The 26,132-nt window shown below is 33.5% G+C and overlaps 2 protein-coding genes across 3 annotated transcripts; both read right to left on the bottom strand.

The window, feature by feature from the left end:
- Positions 1-3,270: 3,270 nt before the first annotated feature.
- On the bottom strand, positions 3,271-8,284 carry LOC131662003 (uncharacterized). Its single transcript, XM_058931672.1, has 9 exons — positions 8,126-8,284; positions 7,931-8,036; positions 7,462-7,763; positions 7,195-7,300; positions 6,736-7,098; positions 6,392-6,468; positions 6,188-6,312; positions 4,357-4,671; positions 3,271-3,663 (listed from the first exon to the last, which is right to left on the bottom strand). Exons 1-9 carry the CDS (start codon positions 8,230-8,232, stop codon positions 3,644-3,646), a joined length of 1,521 nt encoding a protein of 506 aa, XP_058787655.1. The 5' UTR covers positions 8,233-8,284; the 3' UTR covers positions 3,271-3,643.
- Positions 8,285-14,040: 5,756 nt separating this feature from the next.
- On the bottom strand, positions 14,041-20,863 carry LOC131662002 (general transcription and DNA repair factor IIH subunit TFB4-like). Of its 2 annotated transcripts, none has more exons than XM_058931671.1 (11): positions 20,727-20,863; positions 20,559-20,647; positions 20,207-20,477; positions 19,638-19,684; positions 18,939-18,976; positions 18,808-18,853; positions 18,566-18,619; positions 18,397-18,465; positions 15,711-15,787; positions 15,124-15,219; positions 14,041-14,534 (listed from the first exon to the last, which is right to left on the bottom strand). In XM_058931671.1, exons 1-11 carry the CDS (start codon positions 20,755-20,757, stop codon positions 14,468-14,470), a joined length of 885 nt encoding a protein of 294 aa, XP_058787654.1. In that variant the 5' UTR covers positions 20,758-20,863; the 3' UTR covers positions 14,041-14,467. The 2 variants fall into 2 exon arrangements, with proteins under 2 accessions (XP_058787654.1, XP_058787653.1); XM_058931670.1 differs by having other exon boundaries at positions 15,128-15,219.
- Between the last annotated feature and the right edge of the window lie 5,269 nt (positions 20,864-26,132).

Genomic DNA, 26,132 nt, shown 5'->3' with positions numbered 1-26,132 from the left:
AAAAATGACAAAAAATTGTCTTAGTCTAAACGATGAAACAATGGAATAATTATATCGAAAATTGGTCCCGAACCATGGTACCAAAAACTTGATGCACCGCAAGCGTACGGCAATATTGTAGTAATTAAAAAGAGTTATCATTCTCAAAGACCAATAATCAAGTATTGTTCTTTATCGTATTGATGTTTATCCTAAGACTATATGATAATCAATTGTTAATGTGAAATGGTAAAAATATTTGATTTTCTTAACAATAACAATAAGCATCCAAGACTATGATTCTTATCCCCGACTTCACTCATACAAATTATCGTATCAATTGTAACAAAAATTGTGATTTTTGTAGAAAATACTAAAATTAGTGGTAACACCCATTTTCGGTGGTGCATCATTGGACTCTAAATTCACAATCCATATACTTTGGCAACATGATTTGTAAGTTTAAAGATCCATTATAAAATAAAAGTAATTTCTCAATTAGCTTAGGGATACTTTCACAGTTTCAAAACCAATTGCTTGAATTTCTAAGTCAAATATCATTTATGCCCTTTTGGCGCATAAAGGATATCTCTGCGTTCCCACTTTCATAGTAAACATATTTCTTTTAAAACCGAAATTTCAAAACAAAACATTGTTTTTGTTATGAATAATACTCATACAAATTGCATGAGGTATGTCAGTACGACAGTAGTTAGGTCTCAAACCCTAACTAATTTACTCTGACATGGCTAATGATAAAACGGCATAGATATAACAAGCATACATTGTAACAATAGTAATGATAAGAAATATTGGAACCTGAATAATGCAAAAACAAACTTTAATAAAAAATACTTTGTGGAGTCTTTTAGTGCAGTAATACAAAGCTCTTTCAGAATTCCAAAATGCATAAAAGGACAATAACAATATGAAAACTGAAAATTATAGTGCTAAAAGATGCTTTCCTCTTGTTTTCTCACTATTTATAGGCATAAAAGACATAATCATAGCCATAATTTAGAATAAATAGCCTTCAAGAGGTTTAACAAGCAAATCATAATAGTTGGAATCAAAAAAAATCAGAAGATATAGCTGCATAAAAAGGGAATCTAAGGATCCAGATGAGTCATTATAGCCAGTAATGGTACAAGTATTATAACATATAAGGAGATGGGAATCCCCGTCACCCCCTTAAAGGAGGACTTCCTAAAGGTGATCAATGACTCCCCTATTGCAACTTCATCCAAACAATCAGGCCTTCATGAGGAATTTTGTGATCCTTTGCAACGTCTTGAGATTGTGCTGACTTCTATGAAGCTTCGACACACCAATTAGACGGTGTGTTCCCGCATCGGACATGTATCGGACACCGACACACGTACACACATACGACGCGTATCAGATACGTTTTTGAAGTGTCCAACGAAAAAATATCTTGAAACGCAGCGGACACAAATACGACACACTATTTCAAATAACGGACACGCCAACCTCTCAAATTCTCATAATTAAAAAAAATTATCTTTCATATTCCACTTTTCCTCTATAAAAATAACTCGTATTCCTTATTTTTTTCATCTTCATCGCACGTCGGTATTCTATCGTCACCACTGTCAGTATTTCATTCTTTCTATTCTGATACGCATTCCTTTTTTTTCTTTATTATTTGTCTTTATTTCTGTTTTATGTTGTTAATTACATTCGTCTGTGACGGTGCTTCACTCGTGTTATTATTTGAAAATTGTCTTTGTTTTTTATTTATGTTTCATGTTATTTATAAAAATGTTATATATGTTAATTAGATATGCTATTGGTATTTGTCTCTCTTTCACTCATGTTATATTTAATTACATATAACATATAAATTATTTTTGGATGAGCCAGATTTAAAGAGTTGTTTTCTCAATGTGAAATGACTATAATATGATTTGTATCATTTTATTTTAGATGATTTTTCTTAATTGAAATATTGAAAGTACTCAATTTAAGTCTTTTTTTATTGAAAGTATTAAGTTTAAATAAATATAAATTTCGGTTATCATTTTAGACTCTTCATAAATTGTGCTCATAAATTGTATTATTTTATGAATATATAAAATATATATAGCTGTATTTGTGTCCTATGTTTTTTACATTAGCGGTGTTCTCGTGTCCATGTTGTATTCCGTGTCCGTATCTGAGTCCGGGCTTGACTGAGTGTATACATTTTCTTTTTTGTTTTAAGAGACAAATTAGGTTGATAAGGACAGCTAGTCACAGTTTCTTAGAAAATTTGCCGTCTAACTATCCGTCTAACTATCCCACTAACTATCCCAGCTGGGAGCTTAGGTATAAGATCTATTTTTGTTTTGAATGGGGCCTCAAACCTCAAACAATATGGAGAGTTTTTAAACTCTCAAGATCACTAGGCAAGATTGCTAAGGTGTATAGTGCTTAGGAATGGAAGACATATTAGGCATCATATTTTTTTCATCTATTTGAAGTGATTTAAAAAAGCTCTTATAATGACTATATCCAAAAATTCATCTTGGTTCATAGGTAATGGTAATTAAATCAACTTTGGGTTGATAGTTGGTATGGTTCTTCTTTTATGCAGATCATGAACATCCTTGACAGACTTTAACATCACCTCAAATCTAAAGTGAAAGATTATATTACTGACTACCATTGGAGCATTCATATTCCTGTTCAGTTGAAGTTCCCTACATTTTTTCACACAATTCAGAAAGCTACAATTCTTATTTTTTAGGCAAAAGACGAGAAACTTTGAACACATACTTCTTCAAGTGATCTGACTTTGAAGGTTGTCGGTGCCTCCATCTCAGAATATACATCGGGGTTCCTACATTTGGAATGTTGCCATTTCACCATCGAGATCCTTTCTATTTTGGAGACTACTTCACCTCTAGCTATCTACTAAAGAACCTCTAATGACTATGGGTTTGCATTTGCCTTCTATTTGCAGCTTGTGCCTCAAGCAAGTTGAATCAACACAACACCTAATTTCTTATTGTTTGTTCTCTGCGAACATTTGGAGATGGCTTGCTAGGAACCAAATAAGATTCAACATTAAAGTCCAATGGATTATCAAATAAGTCAAGTTCGTGTTTCTCCACCGGATGGGCATTTTAGATTTTGATTCAATAAAAACAGAAAGAAAAAGATTTTAAATAGAGGTTTTGAATAAAAGGTTAGGGGTGCAGGGGTTTTATACCCAATAATAACGCAAGCCCCTTTTAACTAATATAAGGCCTCAGCAAATCAACTCCATTACAAGTTTAACATACTATAGAGTTCTAAGCAAATTAAATACAAGTTAAATGTAACGTAAATCCATCGCTAATGGTCACACTGCTGCATATGATTGAAATGAGGCGCTTTCACTGTAAACACGTCTGTTTAGATCTTAAAGGGGACAAAAATACAAAATTTAAACCAACTATCTCGGGGTTTAAGTTCCTATCCATAGAGACCAAGAGGAAACTAGTTAATATTTCTGCAACTAGCAACACTGGCCATCTGATAATCAAGAACTTGGAGAAAGGTAAAAATAAATAGAAACATTATCAGAGAAACACACTACAATACAATACATAAATTATACACCATCACTTCCTAATTAATTGTGAAGAATTCACCTAATAATTGCAGAATCTGCCCAAGTTCAGTCACTGTCCTCTTCATCTGCATGAATGAGAGAGTATAAGGACAACTACTTTCAAACAGAGAAGAAAAAAACAAAAGTAACACATACATGTTGCTAACTTGTCATAGAAAAGATAATGCACCAGAAAGATTAAGAAGTCTGTTAAATCTTTGAAGATGAACACTGTCTTAATTTGGTTACACATGATACAATACAAAGATCTAGAAAAATTAAATGGATAGATACACCTGAAACTGAAATCTTTCACCACCCATGAAAAACAAAAAGGAAGGGTGGAACCCAAATATTCTTTTTGTTCCAAGAGTGATTCTTTTACCTAGAGATTCTTTACTATGTAGCTGTATTTACTATGTAGCTGCCATTATCTGGGTGTTCAGCATATTGGACCTTACAAGCTACAAAAATTTGGTAATAATGACTAAAAACGGATGCTTTAAATATTACTGTCCGCAGTATTTAGATGGGGAAATTTGAGCTTAAAATACAAGGCTAAGCTCATAGATATAAAACATGGGAATCATTTGATAGAACAATCAAGTTTGAATTCTAACTATCCATATTGCTCACCCTATCCAAGCTACTAATTATCAACAGATTACTTAACCAGTGCAAAAAAGCACGGGAGAGCACATGATTCCATAATCTATTATGACTTCTAATAATCCAACAAAATAAAATGGTGTAGTGCCTTAAAAAATCAAAAGACTTACCGGCATTAAAGTCTTCACTCTCACTTCCATCATCACTGCTATCCTCCTCTTCTTCCTCTTCTTCATCTTCTTCATCTTCTTCACCTTCTTCACCTTCTTCAACCTCTTCATTATCCTTGCCTTCATCATCATTGTCATCATCACCAACTTTTTTATCTTTGCCACTCGATTCAACTGGAGTCTTGGGCTTTGGTGGTGGTGGAGGAGGCGCAAAACTAATTGTTGCCCTTCTACGTGTACTCGACACAATATTACTCATATCAATACCCTCGAGCTCCTTGGCTCTCGCCTTCTTCCTATTCACTTCTTTAATTTCTAAAAAAAATGAGAAAAGAGAGAAAAGTGTGACCAATAAATATAAAGATAGAATGAGAATATATCATACTATGTAGCATCTGGATTTTGCAACTTAATGCAGCAGATATTAGATTTCAAATGACCCAATAAACAGGGACTATTACACATAACCTAACATCCTCTGGGTTATAACTGAAACTACATTAATATCCCCCTCTAAATTCCAAATATTAGAGTAACCTATCAAATATACCTGTTTTTGTTTTTCAATACGTTCATACCCTCTCTAAGCAGCCGTGTTTGTCTGATATTACTGAAAACTATGTCACCTAACGACAAAAATAGAGAATGGCACTTGCACTTGGAAAACAACATAAATCAATAAAAATGTCCAAAATTTATTTCTGGTTTGTGATGTTGACAATTCACACCACAACATGCATAAACAGTTTAAGACCCTAAAGATGTCACATAGATAATAGGACTAACTAATTTTAAAGTATAAGGATAAATATGTTGATAATGACAAGTTTTTTGGGTTTGTATTTACAAAAATATGAGATATATTTTATATGGAATAACATCTTTCCAAACTTGTATATCAATCTATATATAAAGCTAAATTGCAAAACAAAACATATCTCTAAATATATTTTATATGGAATAACATCTGTCTTAACTTAAATACATCAATCTGTATATAAAGCTAAATTGCAATACAAAACATGTCTCTAAATCATATCCTTAAATAAGGAACAAATCCTGAAAATATTCTAAACGACATTCAAATGTAAATTATTTCCTAATGATATCTTATCTCAAATATATTTAAAATATGAATTTATAATCTTCTAAAGATATCTGGGCATATTATTCTCAACAAATACTACCTTCGTTCCTAAATATAGGACTCTGTACTAAATCTCAAAAATTAAGAAAGTTAGATGGTATCAGAGCCAAACCTAACTGTGCTAACTCAGCACAGTTAGTTACATCTGTCATGCTTAGTTAGATCTAGTAGAGCTACTACTCTTATACTCTAATAAGTAGTATAAATTTGTTAATAGTTAATGTTGTTTTTACAAGTTTATCCTACAAGAGAGTTTATTTATATTCCCATCATAGCATTTATTTAAAGTTGTGGAAAAAGAGGTAAAATAATTTTGGATATTTTGGTAAAGAAATATTTAAGATAGTTTAAAATTCAAGAGTCTTATAAAAAGGGACAAGAAAATTTTTCAAGAGGGTGCAATATTTAGGGACAGAGGTAGTAGAAATATATATTCACAAGGACTTCAGCTAAGCTTCTAATATATGTATGTTTATTCAGAACTGACTGCACAAAAAAGTACCAGGATCAAACTGGAAAACGGGAAAAACTTTTCCAATCATTTGGGTTGTGTGAAAAGATAATTGGGCACAGCTGATAACTACAGCTCCAAGAGCTCCTTTGATAAAGGAATGCATTTATCATTCAATTATAATGCAAATAATGAAAGAAAATAAAGAGCACTAACATCAAAAAAATGCTCACCCTTTTCAGATGGATTTGAAGACAAGCCTTCTCTAGATAGTATTTCCTCCAATTCTTTAATTAGCTGTTCTTCCCGTTTGTTCTCAGGCACCTGCTTGACTTTTTTATAAATGACCGGAGGAACGCTGTGACAGAAATATATAAAATCAAACGATCATCCTCAACAAAGAACTAGGATCATGGGAATCCTAAATAGAAAATCACCTCATCCCACATGCTTTAATAACAGATTTCAAGTGCTCCACCCGTTTACTGTACACAGGAGCTGCAACTTGTTTCTTCTGAAGTTCAAGGAAAAAAGGATGTGATTTAGTATATATTTAAACTTGTAGAAATTGATAAATAACATAGAATGTTGAAGAAAGCTTCATTAAAATTCATAGAACAAAAATTGAGTATTTCATTATATAAGGAATTGGTATTCACATTCAGCTAAAAGATCAGGACTGTTTGATAAAAATGACTATGGCCCTAACTTCTCAAATTATAGGAAGCATTTCAACTTGCAATCAGCAGTCTGCACATAATAATGAATAATTTAGTATAACCTTGGTAGTATTCTCTGCTGATGAATGGGACTGGTCATCTTCGGAGTTTATTCCATCATCTTCTGCATCGCTATTGACTTCTGAGGCTGATTTATCAGGCTTGGCTTTTTTCTTGCTGGGAAGATTGGTCTCATCTCCTTTACGCTTTTTGGGTCCAGCAGGAGTCTGTGTCTTCCCTTTTGGAACACTTTTTTTTCTAGGTTTGACTTCATCTTCCTCATCCTCTTCCTCTTCACTCGTTTCATCTGAATTATCAGAGTTCTCTTCAGTACTAACCTTTTTTGTTGGTTTGGAATCAGGTTTCTTCTTAACAATTTTCTTAGCACTTTTTGCAGGTTCCACAACTTCAGAAGACGACAATACCTTCACATTCAACATACACTCGGTGAGCATCAAATTATGCATTTTTGTGCTTCTTATGTGCATCAATGAAACTGTTTCGTTACATTTTTAACTCACCTCGTCAAGCTGCTGCCTTATAAAATTCTTAAAGGGATCCAAAGTAAATTCTTCAAGTTTAAGATCTTCCTCCAATAGTCGGCGAAGACCACCCATAGTGACTTTCCTGAAATCAACAAATGAAGTACTCCATGTCATATCTTAAGAACTATAACCAAATAAAATGTTGATATTAATAAATGTATCAAAGATAAGAACAGGAAGAATATGCGCATTGTCACAAAGAGAGGTTCATAACAATGAACAATTGAAAAATCAGTAGCATACTCTGCATTATCCTTGAGGTACGAAGATCTTTTTCTAATAGCTTTCTTAATTAAAGCCTCATTGGGAACTACTTTTTTCCCATTGCCTTCTTCTTTCTTAGCTTCTTGTTTAACTTTCTTTTGTTCTTTAAGCAGACCTAATACCGGAGAATCTTCCATTTTCTCGTCATCGTCAGGGACATCCTTTTCGTCTTTAGATTGAATTTCCTCCGTTTGCCCTTCCATCTCTTGTGTACTTTCCCCTTTCTCCCCTTCCTCCCCTGACGTCTTCGGGGCATCATCATCACCAGCCTCTTCTAAGCACTGACAAAATCAGGAAAAAAACACACATTCATATACAGAATGGAAGTAATAATAGCATAATTGTATGAAAGCGCAATTAGTGAGTTCGGTGTTATGCCCTAGAAACTTAAATTAACAGATACTAGTAAGTTAAAATTAGGGTTTTGAATAAAGAAAAGTGTAGAAACCTTTTCCAAACACTGCTTGATAAATCTCTTATGAGAATCCAACGAAAACTCCTCAAAAGCTAAGTCTTTCTCGAGCAATCTACGAACACCTTCGTATGTCAGAGAACTGCATTGAAAAAGCAGAGTATTAGAAAGAGTGTTAGTTAGTTAGTTACATAGTTAGAGAGAGAAGAAAATGAAGAGAGAGAAACAAACTCGGCTTGTTGTTTGAAGTGAGAGACGCGAGAGCGAATGGCGGTTTGAATCTGAGACTGGACGTCGACGTCATCTTTCTTTTTCTCGATTTGTTTGTCTTCTGCCATGGTTGTGCTTCTCTTCGCAACTTACAGTTTTTTTTTTTTGTTAATCGGTGTGTGTTATTATTATTAGGGTACGGTTTCGGGTCTGCGCTGCAGAGTCGAGTCCGAACAGTTTGAATTTGAATACCCGTGTGCGTGTGGGTGTATCATTGTATGTTGTGTTGTGCCTATAGCTGTTAAAATGGGCTCGGCCCATCGGGCCGGCCCATAAGCCCTACAATTTAGTGCGGTTCGGGCCGCAAAATACCTTAAAAAAAGACGACTCTGTCTTTTTGGACCAGTCCACCGGGCCTATGTTTTTTATGGGTTGGGCCGGGCCAAGCGGGCTTCGGACTGGCCCATTAAAAAAAGACTTTGGTAAATTTTGGAGAAAAAAGATTAAGATAAGATATGATTTTATAAATGTGTTTTCAAGTCATAAAGAAAAGTTAAAGAGGATCAACTTATATTTTCAAAATGATGTGATCAAAGAAATGGTTGTGAGATGTAGAAAAATTTGATAAGTATTGGTGATAATATTAAGTTACTTTATACTTTTACATGGATGATTTTGTGGTATTCATATATATATATATATATATATATATATATATATATATATATATATATATATATATATATATATATATATATATATATATATATATATATATATATATATATATTTGTGGATAAATATTTTAAACATCACTTATATACGTTTATGATGACTTTTTACTTATGTTGTATTGCATTTATCCATTACATCCTTTTTATAAAATTAAAACTATAATATTGAAATACAGGCCGGGCTGGCCCATCGGGCCGCACGGACCTTTGAAAAATGGGTCGGGCTCATTTTATATGGCCCATTTAGCAATTGGGCTGGGCCGGGCCAGCCCATTAAAACACGTTGGCCCACCGGGCCGAAGCGGACTGGACCGGGCCGCCCCATTTGACAGGTCTAGTTGTGCCTATTTAAGATCCGAATGGAAGAATTTATCTTTTTTTTTATATAAGAAATGTTTCTTAATGCCAAAATCAAAGTCAACATGACTCTATTATTTAATTTTTTGTTAATGTTAATTTTTTTTTTTTTTTGTTAATTCTTTCTCTATAGCTACGACACTTTTTATTTTATTGGTTATATTTAGGGTGTCTTATTTAGTATCGATATAATATTATAATATTGGTTATATTTAGGGATGGCAAAATAAATATATTTGTTTCGTTAAAATGTGTCTTGCAAAAATGAGACTGAGCAGACATTGTTAAGAATGTCGGCTTAAAATTTTGATTTGCCCCACAAAGAAATGAGGACGGAGCAGACACTCGAGCATTGCACTTTTAAAGTTTAAAATTGCAACATAAAAATATATACATCGGTGTCCGCGCTCGCTGAAACCTGCCAAAAAACAAAGCAGGTGGGGCAGATATATTAGAGTATGCAGGCCTAAAATATTTGTCTGTCCCGCAAAAATGTCCGGGCAATGACAGTGGGTCGAGTCTATTTTGCCACCTCTAGTTATATTCACTAACACTAACCTATTTTATTTGGTATCATAATCAACATGTTATGGTTTGATAAAAATCAATTTGTTTTCTCTACGACTTCCTATAATCATAACCAATTCATGAACTCTATTCAAACGCAATTCATTGTTATTCATCTTCTTAATTCCTATATTGATGGGCGGAAGTAAGTGATTACCATTGGTTTGCAACCTTCTTCTCGAACCTCGCTCAAGCTATATATTCATGATTCTCATGTGTGGATTGAAATCCCGAGCATGCATTGGTTTTGACAAAGTCACAAGAATACAGTGTTATGGTTAATAGTCAAAAGTACCAATTAAATCATTTAAGTACATGTAAAAAAAGATTTAAAGTTACATAAAAAAAATGAGTGTCATCATTAACCCCCCACATCAGCATCCACGTCCATAATCTAAAGAGTTTCATTACCAACATCATTCTTTACATTGATCCTTATATAGGCTCTTTAACTATAACTTCTACTAGTTACTTGACTACGCCAAAAATGACCTCGGATAAAAGATCATAAATTATTTGATCTTTAGTCTCACCAACCACATTTTTCCTTTCTTTAGGTCGGTGAAGACAACCATCTCCACCAACCTTCTCATTAGTAACATTTTCCTCCTTGACTTCATATTCATGAGTGGTTTCGATCAATGTGTTGGATTTGATTAATCTTTATGTCACACATAACACCACCTCATTTATTGGTGAATATGGTGTCCACTTTGGACAAGCTTGATTTTGGAGTATGCACGTCAAGATTTGGGGGCACTGACGAATTGTGGGAGGGACAACAACGTAAACAACATGACATTAGTACTCTCTTTCATCTCTTTAAGAGTATATGACACATTAACAAAATGGAAAGAGGTAACAACAATGTTTTTATTCTTTTTTTTTAAGGATGCACGGGATAGAGAGGACACCCCCATAATTTATTTGTTATTTCACCCAATCTATAAGGTCACTAGGAATCTTCCGGATGAGTTAGCAAGTTGACCTATAAAGCTAAATTTGTATACTTATCTTTGGATTCATCATATCTCTAAAAAAATAACAACATTGGTCACTGTATATCTGAACTCGGAACATTATGAAAAACAATTCAAAATACTTATTAAAATACTTCTTCAAATTATGGAGATTCAACTCGAACTCTAAAATTTCACTAGGGTCTATAAAATGTATGGACAACAATTACTCAACAAAGCATCGGGTAACGAGGGAAACAGATCCTCATCCACAAATTTAATCCATATCGGATTCAGATTCCACTAAAAAAGGAATTTGAAATTATTATATTCATCATTAAACAAGTAAGGATATTAACTACCTTAAATAAATTATTCTAGAATGATTTATGGGATTAATCAAAAAAGGAAAACGAGCCCTGGGAGGGATGGCCACTCAAGGAGCACAAGTTCACTTTATCCTCCTCAGTCTTGATGGTGTAAAAATAGAAAAATGTGGCAGTCGAACAAGGCAACTCCCTGCTATTGTACCCTAACACAAAACAACTTATGTACACTTAACTAATTGGTGAGAGTTGAGAATAAGCATCATTAAACCAACACATCACGTTGCACTCAAAATCGGTAAAAAGGAGACGTGTATGAATCATACTAAATAGAGTCTTGTGTAGAAAGAAGAAAATCTCCTTACTACCTGTGTTAAAAAAATGTACATCGTGTATAACCTCGTCGATCGTATAGCCAAAAAAGTCTCGATTTTCCTATTCTCAATTGTATGATCATCTTTATGCGCTACCTAATTCTCTTTTATCACTCAATTTTCCCTTTCATATACGTTTATGGTTGTTACTATATTTATGTGAATTAAACATTTTTGTTCTCTTGTTTGGATGTAGTGGTCACAACAAACATAATAATCATTTAAGCATCCATTTCTCTATCTTAACATTTGTAAAACTGTTACTTATGGGTTGAGGTCGAGTTAGAGTAATCGGGTTGGTACAGCGACCTCAATTATAACATCCCAAAATAAGATGAGCTCTTTATTGCCTATTGAACTCGTTCCTCCCTTGTGAGTGTGAACTGGACTTCTACGGATATATCGGTACATAGTCTCTCAAGCATGAGGCTTAAAAGGATGAAGTGATTAAGAAAGAAACTCGGGCCCGGGCCAAGGGGGAGGCTACCTAGGCTACTGCCTTGGGCCTCCAAATTATTTTTTCTTTTTAATAGTAGTATTCACTTCTGATATTTTAATATCACGTGACATTTATTGAATGGTTTGCTAGCTTTATTTATAATTTGAAGTTAATTTGAAAAGAGAGTATCAGTAAAAAGAATGTAAAAAATTGATGCAGAGACAATAATTACAACAATGCACACAACAACATACATTGTTCCCACACTATAAAATATAATATAAATAGACTTTTTGTTGTAAAATATTTAGGTCTTTTTATTTTACTATTTCATGCATTTAAATCACATTATTATTAATAATAACAATAATAGTTAATATAATAATTTATAAAGTTTATTTAAAATCAACACTATAAATTGATTTTATTATCAATAAAAATATCAAATAAAATTAATTAAAATAATTTTGAAGCTTAAAGTACAACAAATATATTTAAAATATTTTATATTTGATGTTATTTTAAAATTTGTCTTAGGCCTCAATATGTATTGGACTGCCCCTGAAGAAACCATGGCAGTTTTATCGATGTGACTCAAGATCAGTCGAAGTGGTTGGTATAGTAAGATTGTCTTTATAATTTAGTGAGCATCTCATCTTGTCCAAACTTCTAAGTCGTTTTTGAACATTTCAAGTGACCTAAACTGAGTGGTTTGTGACTCTTGGATTTTATTGTATATCGTAACTCGTCAAATTCATTTCAACCTTGCTATCGATTTATTGTTGTCATATTGAAAATTAGATAATTTTGAAAAGTATTTCATTCTAAAGAAGAAGATAAAATGTGTTATAGCTCGCCCATTAATTTTTCTATAAAGACCTCGCCAATCGATTTTATTGGTTAGAGCGACTATGTTAGATGTCTTCCCATTTTGGGCAAGTTGGTTGCATCAAAGAAAATTTGATAAATTGGGCCATTTGGCATAAATGGACCCCGAAGGACGCAAACCCTAAAAGGCAACATGGTGACCCCAAAGAGCGTAAACCTCGAAAGACACATGGTGGCTCCAAAAGGCACAAACATCGAAGGGCACATGGTAAGCCCAGAGCGCGCAAACTTTGAAGGGCACAAGTTAACCTAGGAAGACGCAAAGGAAGCGTTTATTCATATTATGAATCACACAAAAAATAAAGAATATGTTTATGGTTTATGTGTTTGTATTATTATTTGTGTTTGCACCAATACATGTTTTCAAGTAATGTAATATGTTTTTACTTGTAATATGTTGTTGTTTGTGATGTGATTAAATTAATCAAATGAGACATTCTTGTCTAATTGTGAATATTAGTTTTGGCATAACCTTTTAGCAAAACATTTACGTAACATGTTAATTTTAAAACGGTCATGTATTAGTTTTAGCAATTGAGCCTTTACATAACCTACTAATTTAAAAAGAGAATTCCTTTTTCCACTTTTAGAGTGTGACTCACACATCTTCAAAATTGTTCTCGCGTGTTTTTGAAGATGCATTTTCGAACGCATCTTAAATCACCTCATTTTTCGTAAGATCAAACAGTCACTCTATTTTTGTCAAAAATTAATTCGGAGATACATCTCCAAAAACATTCCTACGTGCATTTTAACATCTATATTTCAGATATTATGTAGTGTTTTCGAAAATACACACCATAAAATTTTTGCTCATCCACTTTACGCTTATTTGGTGAAAAAACATCCAAAGATGAACTCCAAAACTTATTTTATTTATCGTCAAAGATTTGGAAGAAGATATAAAATTGGGAAAAGAAATTCCCATTTAAAAATGGTCATGTATTAGTTTCGTTCGTCAATTACAACTTTGGCATAACAGAACCTTTGCATAACCTGATAATATACTGCTACATTACAAAACCAAGTTTTGCATAACATAATCCTTGCAACTTTGGGAAATTAAGCAGGTACCGCATACTTGACTCAAAATCAAATTCTTCTCTCTACCATTATATTAGTAATCATAGAGTTTAAGAAGAAAAAAAGAAAAACATTTTTTCAAATACTTTACCGGTTAAAAATCAAGTCATTAAAAAATCGAAATTTATTATTGAAAAATTATTCAAAAATTTGGTATGTGAACTCTAATTTCATTGGGTCATGTTAGGTATAGATTAGAGGATGATTCATTACTATAAAAAAAATTATATAAATTAGGTTGGGTTGGAGATGGGACATTTGTTTATAACTATCTGTTCTACGCTCTCAGTTGCCATCATTAGACAGAACAAAAATTCATGATAGCTCATCATAAATGAAATGAATTAGACCATTTGATCATGCAAATCACAGCCTTCAGGATGCATTAAGCCTCTCAGATAAAAGCCTGTTCTGCAGCTCCCATACGAAGAGAGTCTTCTGTTTGCTAATGTTATACCCCAATGGATGCTGATCTCCATAACTAACTTGAGTTACCCACCAAGAAAGAGCTATATGCATTTTGTTGATGCCAAATTTTCGTTATGATACAAATAATAAGGAAGGGATCAAAGAAGGACTCCACAGATAAGCTCCCTTGATGGACATCACAAAATAAGTGATACGAGCCCAGAAACATTATTCAGCCTTCCTTTTCCGATTGTCTGTTGAAGCGGCAACAGATTGAGCCTGGCCAAAAACAGAGCTGCAAAACGTACAAAGAGACAAAATAACCAACAATGGTAAATGATAACATGGGAAGAGATATTTACTAAGAGATACAGTTCAGTATCAAGTAACCACTTCCGTTCAATGTTTGAGATCTCAATAATTGTTACAGCCCTGAATGGCCGTAGCCAATCATAGTTTGGTCAATCATGATACCATCCATGTGCATTCCCATTAGTGTATGTCTATTTTAGTTAACATTCTACAGTTGCAAAATGTGAAAGGGTGAAGACAGTGGGGATAAATAGGAATACGAGGTTGTCCAAAACATGACTGAAAACTTCGTACTAATTAGTAGGCACTGTCAAACTAAATACACTCTTTCACACACAGCTATAAAATTCAGCTACATAGAGGAAATTAGCTATTTGTATTAAATGTAAATCTGATAATAAAGGAATTAAAGCCCATAATTGAAAGATGAAGATTTCTGTAAAAGTTGAACTGATTACAACAATTTGCAAATAGTGAACATCTAAGTTCATTTGATGCATCATAAATGGTGAAGCTTGTGGAAACAGATATTACAAATAGAATGATATAATTTTAGAAAAACAAACACTTACCTACACGTTGAACACTTGTCGTGATGCTCACAGAATATGGATAAGCATACAGAACATACATAGCCAGTGTCAATTGTTTTCTTATGGCAGAAACACCTGAACATTTCATACAATTATTCAAGTGAGGATCTTGTAGTTTCTATTGCAAACAGAAGAAATTTCACCATACAAAAAGAGGTTGGGGCCCTCGGGTAATCAGGTTTCTATATTTAGAGAATCAAGGCTTCAAAAGTCTTGTTATAGTAGGTAGGTGATGATAAATATATTTCATATTGGTCAACCACGGGTTACATAAAGAGACTTCCCAAGACAAATGTCATTTTGCCTCAAAAATACACAAATTGATATCTTCACCGTGTAGAAGCAATGTGGAGAACAGAACCATAAAAGATGTGTATTCTCAAACCAACATGAATTTTAAAGGGAATAAGAAAATATCAATTGAACAAAAAGAAAAACAAGTTTGACAATAGCTAAGCTGTAGTCAAAATGTTTCCAGCTTTACATGAGGGATGGAGAAATAGAGAGGGAAAATAAAAATGAGAAAACTCAAACAAGAAATGTTTAACAGCAAAGGAATAACTTACGAGGCACGAAAATCCACACCCAGAGATTTAGGAAGCCTTAAAAATGCACGAGAATGCAAATCAGTTGCAAACACTGCCTACACAAACAAGGTCACATTAGTGTCAGAAGTAAAACAAAAAGTAAAATTGCAAATGCAATACAAATAACCAGATCTCGATAAACAAACAAAAAACTCCGATATTTGTTTATCCATTAATTTGATATGAATCTGACAGAAGCCAGGCATTAAAGTTTCTAAGTGGCATATAATGGTTTATCATATTGTTTTACTTTTGCATATATGCTAAATTACTTGGTTGCATTGTTGTTTAACATGACCAGAATAGCAAATTAATGGTTTCTTTCTCTTCTACATGGTACATACAAAAAAGAACCAACTGGTTTTGAATGCTTTTTTCACATTTTATGTTGAGCCAAAAAATATTCCAGCAGGCAGTTTGTACCATATAACATACTCCCTCTGTCCCAAATTATAAGAGAAATTCATATTTTTGATTCATTGAATAATTAATGTATTTGGTCTATATATAGACCAGATACATTAATTATTCAATGAATCTAAAAAGTGAATTTCTCTTATAATTTGGGACGGAGGAAGTACCAACTTATCTTGAGGTACAACCATGAAAGAACAAGCTCAAACCCCACACACCAGTAATGGAAAAATGGTAGTCAATCCCGGATAACAGCTGACACCAAAAGTGGGATAGTGGGATAGTGGGATAGCATATAGCGGGATGACCACTATTTGATCATATTTTAAACAAATTACATGAATAACTATAAACATATATTTAATGTAAAATTAAAGAAATAATTCAAAACTCATGAAAGATTCATAAATCAAATCACAGGGCTGCAAAAAAGAAAAAGAGGAACAGTGTGAATAGAAGAAAAAGAAAAACAGAGTAACGATGGATACAAAGCAAGAAACGGAAAAGAAAGAGAAGAAAAAGTTAGAACCAACCTGAAGAAAATGTGAATAAAAGAAAGAAATTGAGAAGAAAAAACAACCATAAGAAAAAGAAACGATGGATGCAGACCGAAGAGCAGAGGGAGGAATGACGGCGACGGTGACGGCGGCTGCAGAACAAAGAGCAGAAGGAGGGACGATGACAGCTGTTGCGCCTTTAGAACGAATTGCATAGAGGAGGGAAATGTTACACGTGGTTTGTGCGCTGGAACTGCCGAAGAAAGAAGCAGAGTGCAGAAACGATGGATGAAGGAAGGTTAGGGTTGAATAGGAACTCAAATTTGATGGGAAAACTCAAATTTACACTAACAATGTTTTAAATTTAAGGGGTAATTTTAGATTTTCAAAGGGAAACAGATAGTGGGCCAAAAACTGCTCCGCTCCCGCTCCCTGCTATTTGCCCTATTGTGGCCGCTACTCTGTTTTGCGCCGATAAGGCTCTTCTCATAGCGGCTGGCCTCCACTCCGCTATCCCGCTATAGCGCCACTATTGGCCGCTATTAACTAATCAAATCATCCCTCTTAAAGTATAATATTCAATAGAGATTTGACAAAAAAACTGAAGATATATTTGTGGAATAGCTGCTAGGTTCAATATCGACTTTAAACTAATTCTATACCAAACAACATATAGGGAAGGAAGACATGTCGTAACACTAAATAAAACATTTAATTCATTTTCTTGTGTGTATTCTACCGGCATTCATGTTGATAATCTTTTTTCATAATGACAGCATTGTAAATCCTGTCATTATATCATATACTCTAATGATGGATATTAACATTGTTGTCAGAATCGCGATCAGAATCGTGAAATCCATGGATTTTGCGATTTTGCTCACCCTAAACGATCTGAATCGTGAGTAGAATCCTAATTCAGAGCAAAATCCCAATAAAATCGCACAAAATTGCTAAATTGCAGCAAAATCTGCGACCTCATATGGATTCCACCGATTTTGGGTTCTTTGAGTACTTATATATATGTTTACTATCATGAGTTGAATCCATCGATTTTGGTTACGATTTTTGATTATGCGATCTTGATTTCCCCTTTCGATTCAACAAAACGATTTGAGTAGAATCCACCGATTTTGGTTGCGATTTACGATTTTTCGATCTTACTATCCTCTTTCGATTCAAAGTAAACTCTCGATTCTGACAACCTTGGATATTAACTAAGACATGGGTTTGTGAAGAGATAACACTAGTATCAGCAATATATGTTTCGTCTTGCACTGCCATTGGGGTTTATATACCACAAATTTTTTTGAACTCTACTGTTATACGCAGAAATTGGCTCCGAAAAAATGAATTATAAGCTTTCAGTAGTATAGGATTGAAAAAATGGCTTATCTTATACTCTGGTAGAAGAAAATGAAGGCTAACAAAGCTATATAAATAAGGTGTTCAGATAAAAAGAGAGAATTTGATGAATATTAATATTAACTGACAACCATAATTTAGTAATATTATATAATATTTAGTTAAATATCAGGTCGCTGATGATGAGATGACAAATGTATTCAAGTCCTAGTATAGGATTTCAGCATAGCGATACACTTCTCTATCCCTCTCAATTTATAGTCACTTTTGTTCCTCCAACTACACAGGCAGCTAATTAATTGAAATATATGAGCAAAAAAATAAACTATATTGCAGATCGCACCATAGCCTCAAAACAGCCAAATGAGCCAAATAAAACACAAACTTACTGAAAGATATTGAAAAAGCCCATCCAATTGGGGAGGCTTATAATATATGCCACCGGTTATGTATGAAGCCTGCCATTCACACATAAAATAGAGAGAAATGACAAGAGTAAATAAATCGTAATCTGCAATACTAACTCATAAAATGTGTAGGTGTGCTTAGTTTAACTACCTGCTGAAGGAATGCAGAATTGCTTGAACCAATATAACAAGAATCTACAGGAACCTGCATTGTAAAAATATTACACAAAAGAACTGGCTAACATAAAAACACAGGACATCCTTATGTGTTATTATATATAGACTTGTAATGTTTTAGTCTTGCTACCTAACAGTATGCACGCAAGTAAAAGGCCAGAGTAAAGACCAATCATAAAGGAACAAAGAAAGAAAAAGTGAAGATTCAGTACATACTGAAGAACGCTGAGCAGAAAATATTGCATTCATGATTGCCACGTATCTGAAAAAGATGTAAAGTGTGATTTGAAGTGAAACGGCAATACAAAAATTAAAAGTGTAAAATATAAAGATCATGAGGTAGATACTGTTCAGGCCCATCGGGAGATCCTTGCAGACATAGAATCTGTTCAAAAATAAGTATACAAGCAAACAAAGTAACTATCCAAAATATGTAAATTAGAAATGAAATGGTAAAAAAAGGAAACGAAAAATAAAAGTGCAAGAAAAAGGGAAGAATATCTGAAAATACTAACAGAGTGTTGATTTCGATAAAAGAAAAAAAGCAACTGCATACGTATCAATTACAAAAACAAAGATGGCCAATCATATGAGTCAACTTCCAGGAAAGTGTTTGAAAATCTCGTACTCCAGTTTAAACAAATTCAAAATTGACTAGATGTCAATAACCATTTATAACATAGAGATATCCTAATCAACTTTGACCACAACAGTTTGTTAAGAACTCTAAATCTTTATTCGTGTTTATTGTCGCAAACAAGTGAAAACAAACGACCTGTAGATGCAAGGCTGAACACAATACATAGCATCAAATAATCAAGGAGTTCAAAAAACCCTTTGCTTATAAGGGATGTGTTCGAAAAAAGCCAAAACGCCACAATATCATTACTATTAACCCACGATGACCCACATAACACAAGAAAATACAAAATCCTATCATAGTTGACTAACAAACATCTCTAACTATAAATTATCACATTCAAGTGTAGTATAAAATTCCATATAAGAACAAATACATGATTAGCCAAGAGCATAAATAAACATACCCGAGGTTGAGGATGCATTGGTCCTGAACGAAAAGCTCTCTGTATATCTGATAATCAAATCAGGTCAAACAAAAATCTCAATAATCATAATGTATTAGAGATTCATAGCATGTTTGGTTTGGCTTTTAGAAGAGCCAAAAGCAATTCTAGAAGTGTAGAATTGATTCTGGAGTGATTTTGAGAAGTTTGTTTCTTCTAAAGTATAATTGATTCTATATCAAGAATTGATTCTCCTTGAAGCTATAATTTGTAGTTTCTGAGTTTAAACGTGATTTTAAACTAAAAATTGTTGTTCACCTCACTTTTACATAAATGTATCCGAACATAAATCAATTATACTAACCTCAATTCTGTTAAAATCAATTCAAAATCAATTTTGTCCACCGTCAATCCAAACATACGCTCAAACTCAAAATCACTTATCATTCAATTCTCTCAACAGCAACCACAACAACGACAACAACAAAAGTTTCCAATCACGAGCAATAATAATATACAAATTGAAAACCCTAACCATTAAAAATGCAATTGCATGAGAAAAATGAATAAGCAGGCAATAAAAAGGATACAGCATAGAGCCTTGGACAATGAACCAGATAAGAGTGAAGACGGAACATTCCCAGGTTCATGAGCCGTTGTTAATTGCTCATCTTTCGCGATGAACTCGTCGAGATTGTGAAGAAGATTAGAATAAAGTGCAGGCATTGTGCCGTTAGTGGAGGCATGATTCTTATTAGAAGATGAATCGTAAATGTATGAACATGAATTGCAACCGGTGGCGATAACTACGACTTGGTTGAGTTGGCCGAGGAGGAGTATTGAATTGAGAAAAGCGAGAACCTGAAAATGAAATTGGGAAAATGAGTGAGAGTGTTTGGGAATGAGAAGAATAGGGTGGTGTTGATGAATGATGTTACTTACTTGAGAGAGGAAGTCGGAGAAGTGGGAGGGGAAATCGGACCAGAAGAAAGGGTTGGTGTCGAGCGTGACGACGAGGAGGCTGACGTCATCTGCAATGGAAGGAAGATGGGTTAGTGATTAGTGATGGAAGTGGAGATTGTGGATTAGAGATGGAGAGGGGGCGGGAACCTGTGTAATTTTTTGAAGGAGCAGGAGCCATTGCGTCTGCTTTAGCTTCAACAATGGCACCACAGCACAGCACAATGAGTAATAAGTTTTCGATGTACTCTAATTACAGATTTTTATATACTTTTTGATGGAGGAGGTGCAAAAAAATGTGCATGCTCCATACTACAATTTTCTAAATGGGACCAAAATTACTTATATGCCCTCTCGTGGCAGGCATTACGTTCCAAATCAACCCTAAAACTTATTTTTCATATATATTTATTTATTTATTTATTTATTTATTTATTTGTGTTCTTGTACAAATTTGGTGATAACCGGGTTAGGGAAGTATTATCGCAAGGACCTGTGTATGAATGTATTGTCGTTATAATTTTTGGTGTTTAGGTTTAGAATTAGACTATTTAGACTCAGGAGTCATGACGAGCTTTTTATTTATAGTTCATGGAGAGTGAAGACTTACTTAAGTTTGGTCAGGGTTGGTATTGTGACTTTTAATTGTGAATGGATATTGGGAATGCCTTTGGCATAATGAATGGGGGCATGGGGCGGCTCATTTTCCTTTCTTGCTGGGGAGGCTATATTTAAATGTTAGAGTTTATTGGATCAGGGGAGCTCGGGGCGGGTCGCATACCTAACAATGAATGGTGATTTTTTTCTCTATTTAAAAGTGGTCGTTCTTAGGGTTATTGAGGTATTGGCGTGCTAGGGTGAGTACTTAGTATAGGGGAAGAGGCTCATGTCTATATGATGTGGGGTTTATGCCATTCTAGCCTTACATCTAACTACACCCTCAAGCATGAGGCATGCACGTTGTAGTGCTTAAGAGCATTATTTTGAACCATCATCCCCAAGCACGAGGTATGTAAAGGCGCAATGCTTAAGTAAGTTTGTCATAGTTTTTATGTGTTGTGTTTTATTTTCGTGAGTTTGATGATTACTTAGAATCAAATAGTGTTACTTCAGCGACAATGCTTTATTTTACTTTCTAATGAGTTATAAATATGAACTTTGTATATATATTTTAATGTTAATTGGTGTTATCATGCCTTTGCTTGATTTTCTTGTGTTCACTCGCCTTCTGTGTTGTTTCTTAAATTGATGTTGTCGGTGTGATTGACTATCGGTCATTGCTAATGTGTTGCGTGAATTTGTTATTTTCTATGAGTTTTTAATTTTGGGTGCGCCTATAAATATGATATTTTGTTACTTTATTTCACATTCATTCTCTTATATTGTCATTTGGATTTTTCTCATATTCTATTATTTGTGCCAGTATTTTGTGAAGAGTTCGAAGTTCTTTGTTAATCATTTATATTGTTCTTACCATTCATTTATGTTGGACTCAGTAAAGATGTGTCGATTAATGATGAACTCGCTTGTGCTAAAGTGTTTGGAATGAATATGCCTGACATAAAACTAAGCTTTTTAATGACTTATTACCTTCGAAAATTTGAGTGCTTCCTTTCTTTAGATGAAACCTTTGGCTATTTTAGAAAAGAACAATTCCCCCCTAACATTTATGTCAGACCTACGCTTTGTTTCGGTTATCATTCCATTGGTTATATATGGTGAAGATGCTTGGTGGTATATGGCGTGGTGGGAACATGGCACTTATATCTCAGTGATGACATGTAATTTGAACATTCTTTGCGCTAGGTTCTTTTGTGAGGTGAAATTGGACGCTTTTAAATGGCTTGATTTCCTTCTTATCTTTTAATATTTATCGTCATATTTTTTATTTTGTAATGTATTTCCCAAACTAAATTTGGGATCTTGTTCATAAGATTTTTGTGCTAATAAAGACTAATGTTCATTTCAACCATGCTTATTTGTTTTATTGTCTTTTCTTAAGATCGTGTCCTTGTATTTAGGGAGGAATATGAGTTGGGTCTTCCATTTCTCAAGAGAGATTGGGGTGGGAGTCGATCTCATTTAAGAGAGTGTATCAAGATTCAGTCTGTTTTCCTTTGTTTAGGGAGGAGAATATGTTGGGTTCTTCCTTTTATTCAAGAGAGGTTAGGGTCATAGTCCAACCCATTTAAGTAAGAGCATATTTATCCCTTTATTTATGATAGGGTATAAAACAGGTCCTTCTATTTTTCAAGAGAAGTATGGTTGCAATTGATCCCATTTATAGGAGTGTATCACAAGATTCTAACCATTTACTTAAAACGGAGTATAAGTTGGATCCCTTTCTTTTACAAGAGAGGTTGAGGTCACAATTGATCTCATCTAAGGAAGAGTATCACAAGACTTTGTACCTTTGATTAGGGGGGATGTAAGCCTGAAAAGTTGCACAATATAAAGATCATTCATTTCTTTATTAAACGAGGACATCGTTAAAAACACTTGCCCTTGTTGGGGAAAATTATGCACTTCAACTTCTTAATTATGTCGAACCAAAGTTGATTTGAATAACAATGTTATTTAATGTTAGGTTTGACTGTGCGTGTCTTTAAAAAAAAAACTCTCTTAAAATACCAAGATCGGGACAAAATGAAGACAAAGATCAAGTTGGAGATAAAAATAAGGCTCAAGTTGAAGAAATAAGTAAATACAATCAATATTCAGCCAAGTAATAGAGAATAACAAGATATCATCATATCCAAAATGTAATAAGGGATATTTCTAGTGAGGTAACGACTCGACGCTACCTTAACCATGTATGTAATTTTATGGATTTTATTTCTTGAATTGAGCCGAAGAACGTCAATAAAGCTCTCATTGATGAACATTAGTCTCTTGCTATGCAAGAAGAGTGAAATTAATTTAAGAGAAACAACGTCTGTGAACTTATTCCCATACCTAACACTGATTTAGTCATCGGAACTAAATGGGTCTTTCGTAATAAACTTGACGAAAATGACACTATTTTAAGAAATAAAATAAGACTTGTTGCAAAAATGGTACTGTCAACAATAAGACATGGCTTTCAATAAAACATGTGCTCATGTAGCTAAATTTGAAGTCATAATAATGCTTTTAGCTTTTTCATGTATTTTAAATGTTAAACTTTTCCAAATGGGTGTATAGAGCATATTTTTTACTTGTTACATCCAAGAGGAATTATATGTTTGTCAACTTATTGGAATTCAAAATTTCTCTTTTCCTAATCATGTTTTCAAGCTGAAAAAGACTCACAAGATTTTAACAAACCCCTCGAGCTTGGTACAAACATTTGATCAAGTTTATGCTTGAAAACAAATTTCAAATAGGAAAGATTGATACGACCCTTTTGTTAAAAAAGTTTAGCATGAAATTTTACTTGTGCAAATATACGTTTATGATATTATATTTAGTGCTACCAACGAGTCTCTTTGCAATAATTTTAACAATATGAGGCAAAACTAATTTGAAATATCTATGATGGATGAGTTATCGTACTTTCTCGCATTGCAAATATATCAATCAAAGGAAGGCACATTCATCAATCAAGATAAGTATTATAACTAAATACAAAAAATATTTAGAATAGAAAAATATAAGCTCCTCTCAAATCCCATTAGCAACTTGTGTAGTCTAGATAAAGATGATGGAGGAAAATTTGTCGAAGAAAGCAAATATCGAGTTATGATAGTTTCCCTTCTTTAGTTTATTGCATCTTATCCTAATATTATGTTTTGTGTCTATATGTGTGCATGGTTTCAAGCAAACTCCAAAGAATCACACTTCACTGCAACAAAATACATTATGCTTTAGTTAGGTACTTTGATTCCAATTTCATGGTTGTAAAATGGATCGGAAATTTTTTAGTGGTATGTGTCATTTGCTTGGGAACTCATTGTCTTTTACCATAATAAGAAACAAGCAAGTGGTGCATTATCAATAATTGGAGTAAAAAACATAGTTGCAAGTAGTTGTTGTAAGCAAGTAAACCAAATGAAACAATAGTTTAGTGATCATGGAATTAATTTCAAAATAGTCCCGATTTAGTGCACTAGCACTAAAGCCATAAATATCACCAAGAATCAGACACTTCACTCTGACCATGTAGTTGTTGAGAAAGTGATGTCTCATACCCCAAGAATTGTGGGGAAATCGAAATTCCTTTACATGTGATTCACGTAGCTTGCTTACCTATTTTTTGATGAGTAAGATTATCAACCTCTAGAGAAACCTTCTATGATGGTGTTGACGGTGTACTTGTATTGTTGGTTGTTACTCTTATGTTGAATATCATTGTCTTCCTTACATGCATATCAGGGTGACCTCGACTTATCTGACTTGTCTCTATTTTGGATGATATGGATTCAAACTTGTACCATTCAATGTATTTCTTCAAGTACCCTTTTTGGACTAATCTTTCAATCTTCCTTTTTCGTTTGGAAAAGCATATAAGCGGTGTGCTCTTTGATTTGGTGGTATGAACATCATTAACTTTCACATGGGCCCATATGCCCATTTAGTCTTACTGGTTCGTCTATCAGTTTTGTGTGCATGATCATTTTTAGAAGATGGATTATTTGTATATTATTTTTTTGTTATGGGGAAGTCATATGGCCTCTTGTTATTTAGCTAGGACTTAGGTATGTTCTTTTATTAGCCTTCTTGTCGTTTTGGCAAATTGTTTAGGTTGAAGGTCTCTCTTTAGCGTCCTTACATATCTTTTAGCATTGCTTTATTCACCTTTTATGTAACACTTTGCTCGCTTCATAGTTTCTTACATGTTATCGGCCGACTTATGTGTCGGGGACTTGTTGAAGTGTTCGACCTTCATTTTATTCTATAAAGTTCTAATGAACATCTCTCTGATTAGGGTTAGATACCCTTATTGCAATGTTAGCAAGATTCTGTATTTTTGGCCCCTCGCTTGACTAAAAGGCATTGAATCTTCATTTTTGCTGACGTAACATGATCGTGTGGATTTCTTTTTATTTTTTTTATCACGCGATGGCTAAATCAAAATTCGTTAACATTGCAGGAGGTAAATATTTTTTTTACCCCCTACAATATTAGCGAGTTTTAATTTATACTTTGTAATAAAAAAAACAATTTTACAAATTTATTTTCAAAAGCAAACAAAAAATTTCACGTGGATTTTAAAATAAAAAATAAAAGAAAATCTTTATCGATAGGCCATATCAGTAAAATGAAGATTTCATGTCATTTGATCAACTAAGAAGTCAAAGACACATAATCTTAACATTATAAGAGAGAAAAAAATTATACACATAAACCAAATCTCGCTAAAATTACGGCGGATAATATATATTTAACTTTTAAAAAATAAACTCCCCACGTCCACCTTTTAATGACACATTAATGACCATCTTATAGAATAAGTCCTCTTTGAATAAATAACTTAAGTACTTATCAAAACAAATCCTTATGAAAAATCTTACATAAACTATTTTTTAACAACAGATTAAAAAATTTAAATTAGTTTTTTATATGCTTTAAATTGTT

This window comes from Vicia villosa, linkage group LG3 (genome assembly GCF_029867415.1).
Source record: "Vicia villosa cultivar HV-30 ecotype Madison, WI linkage group LG3, Vvil1.0, whole genome shotgun sequence".
In the NCBI taxonomy this organism is placed as follows: Eukaryota; Viridiplantae; Streptophyta; class Magnoliopsida; order Fabales; family Fabaceae; genus Vicia; species Vicia villosa.
Note: the sequence above shows the minus strand (reverse complement) of the source record. Positions and strands in the feature narration are given on the sequence as shown.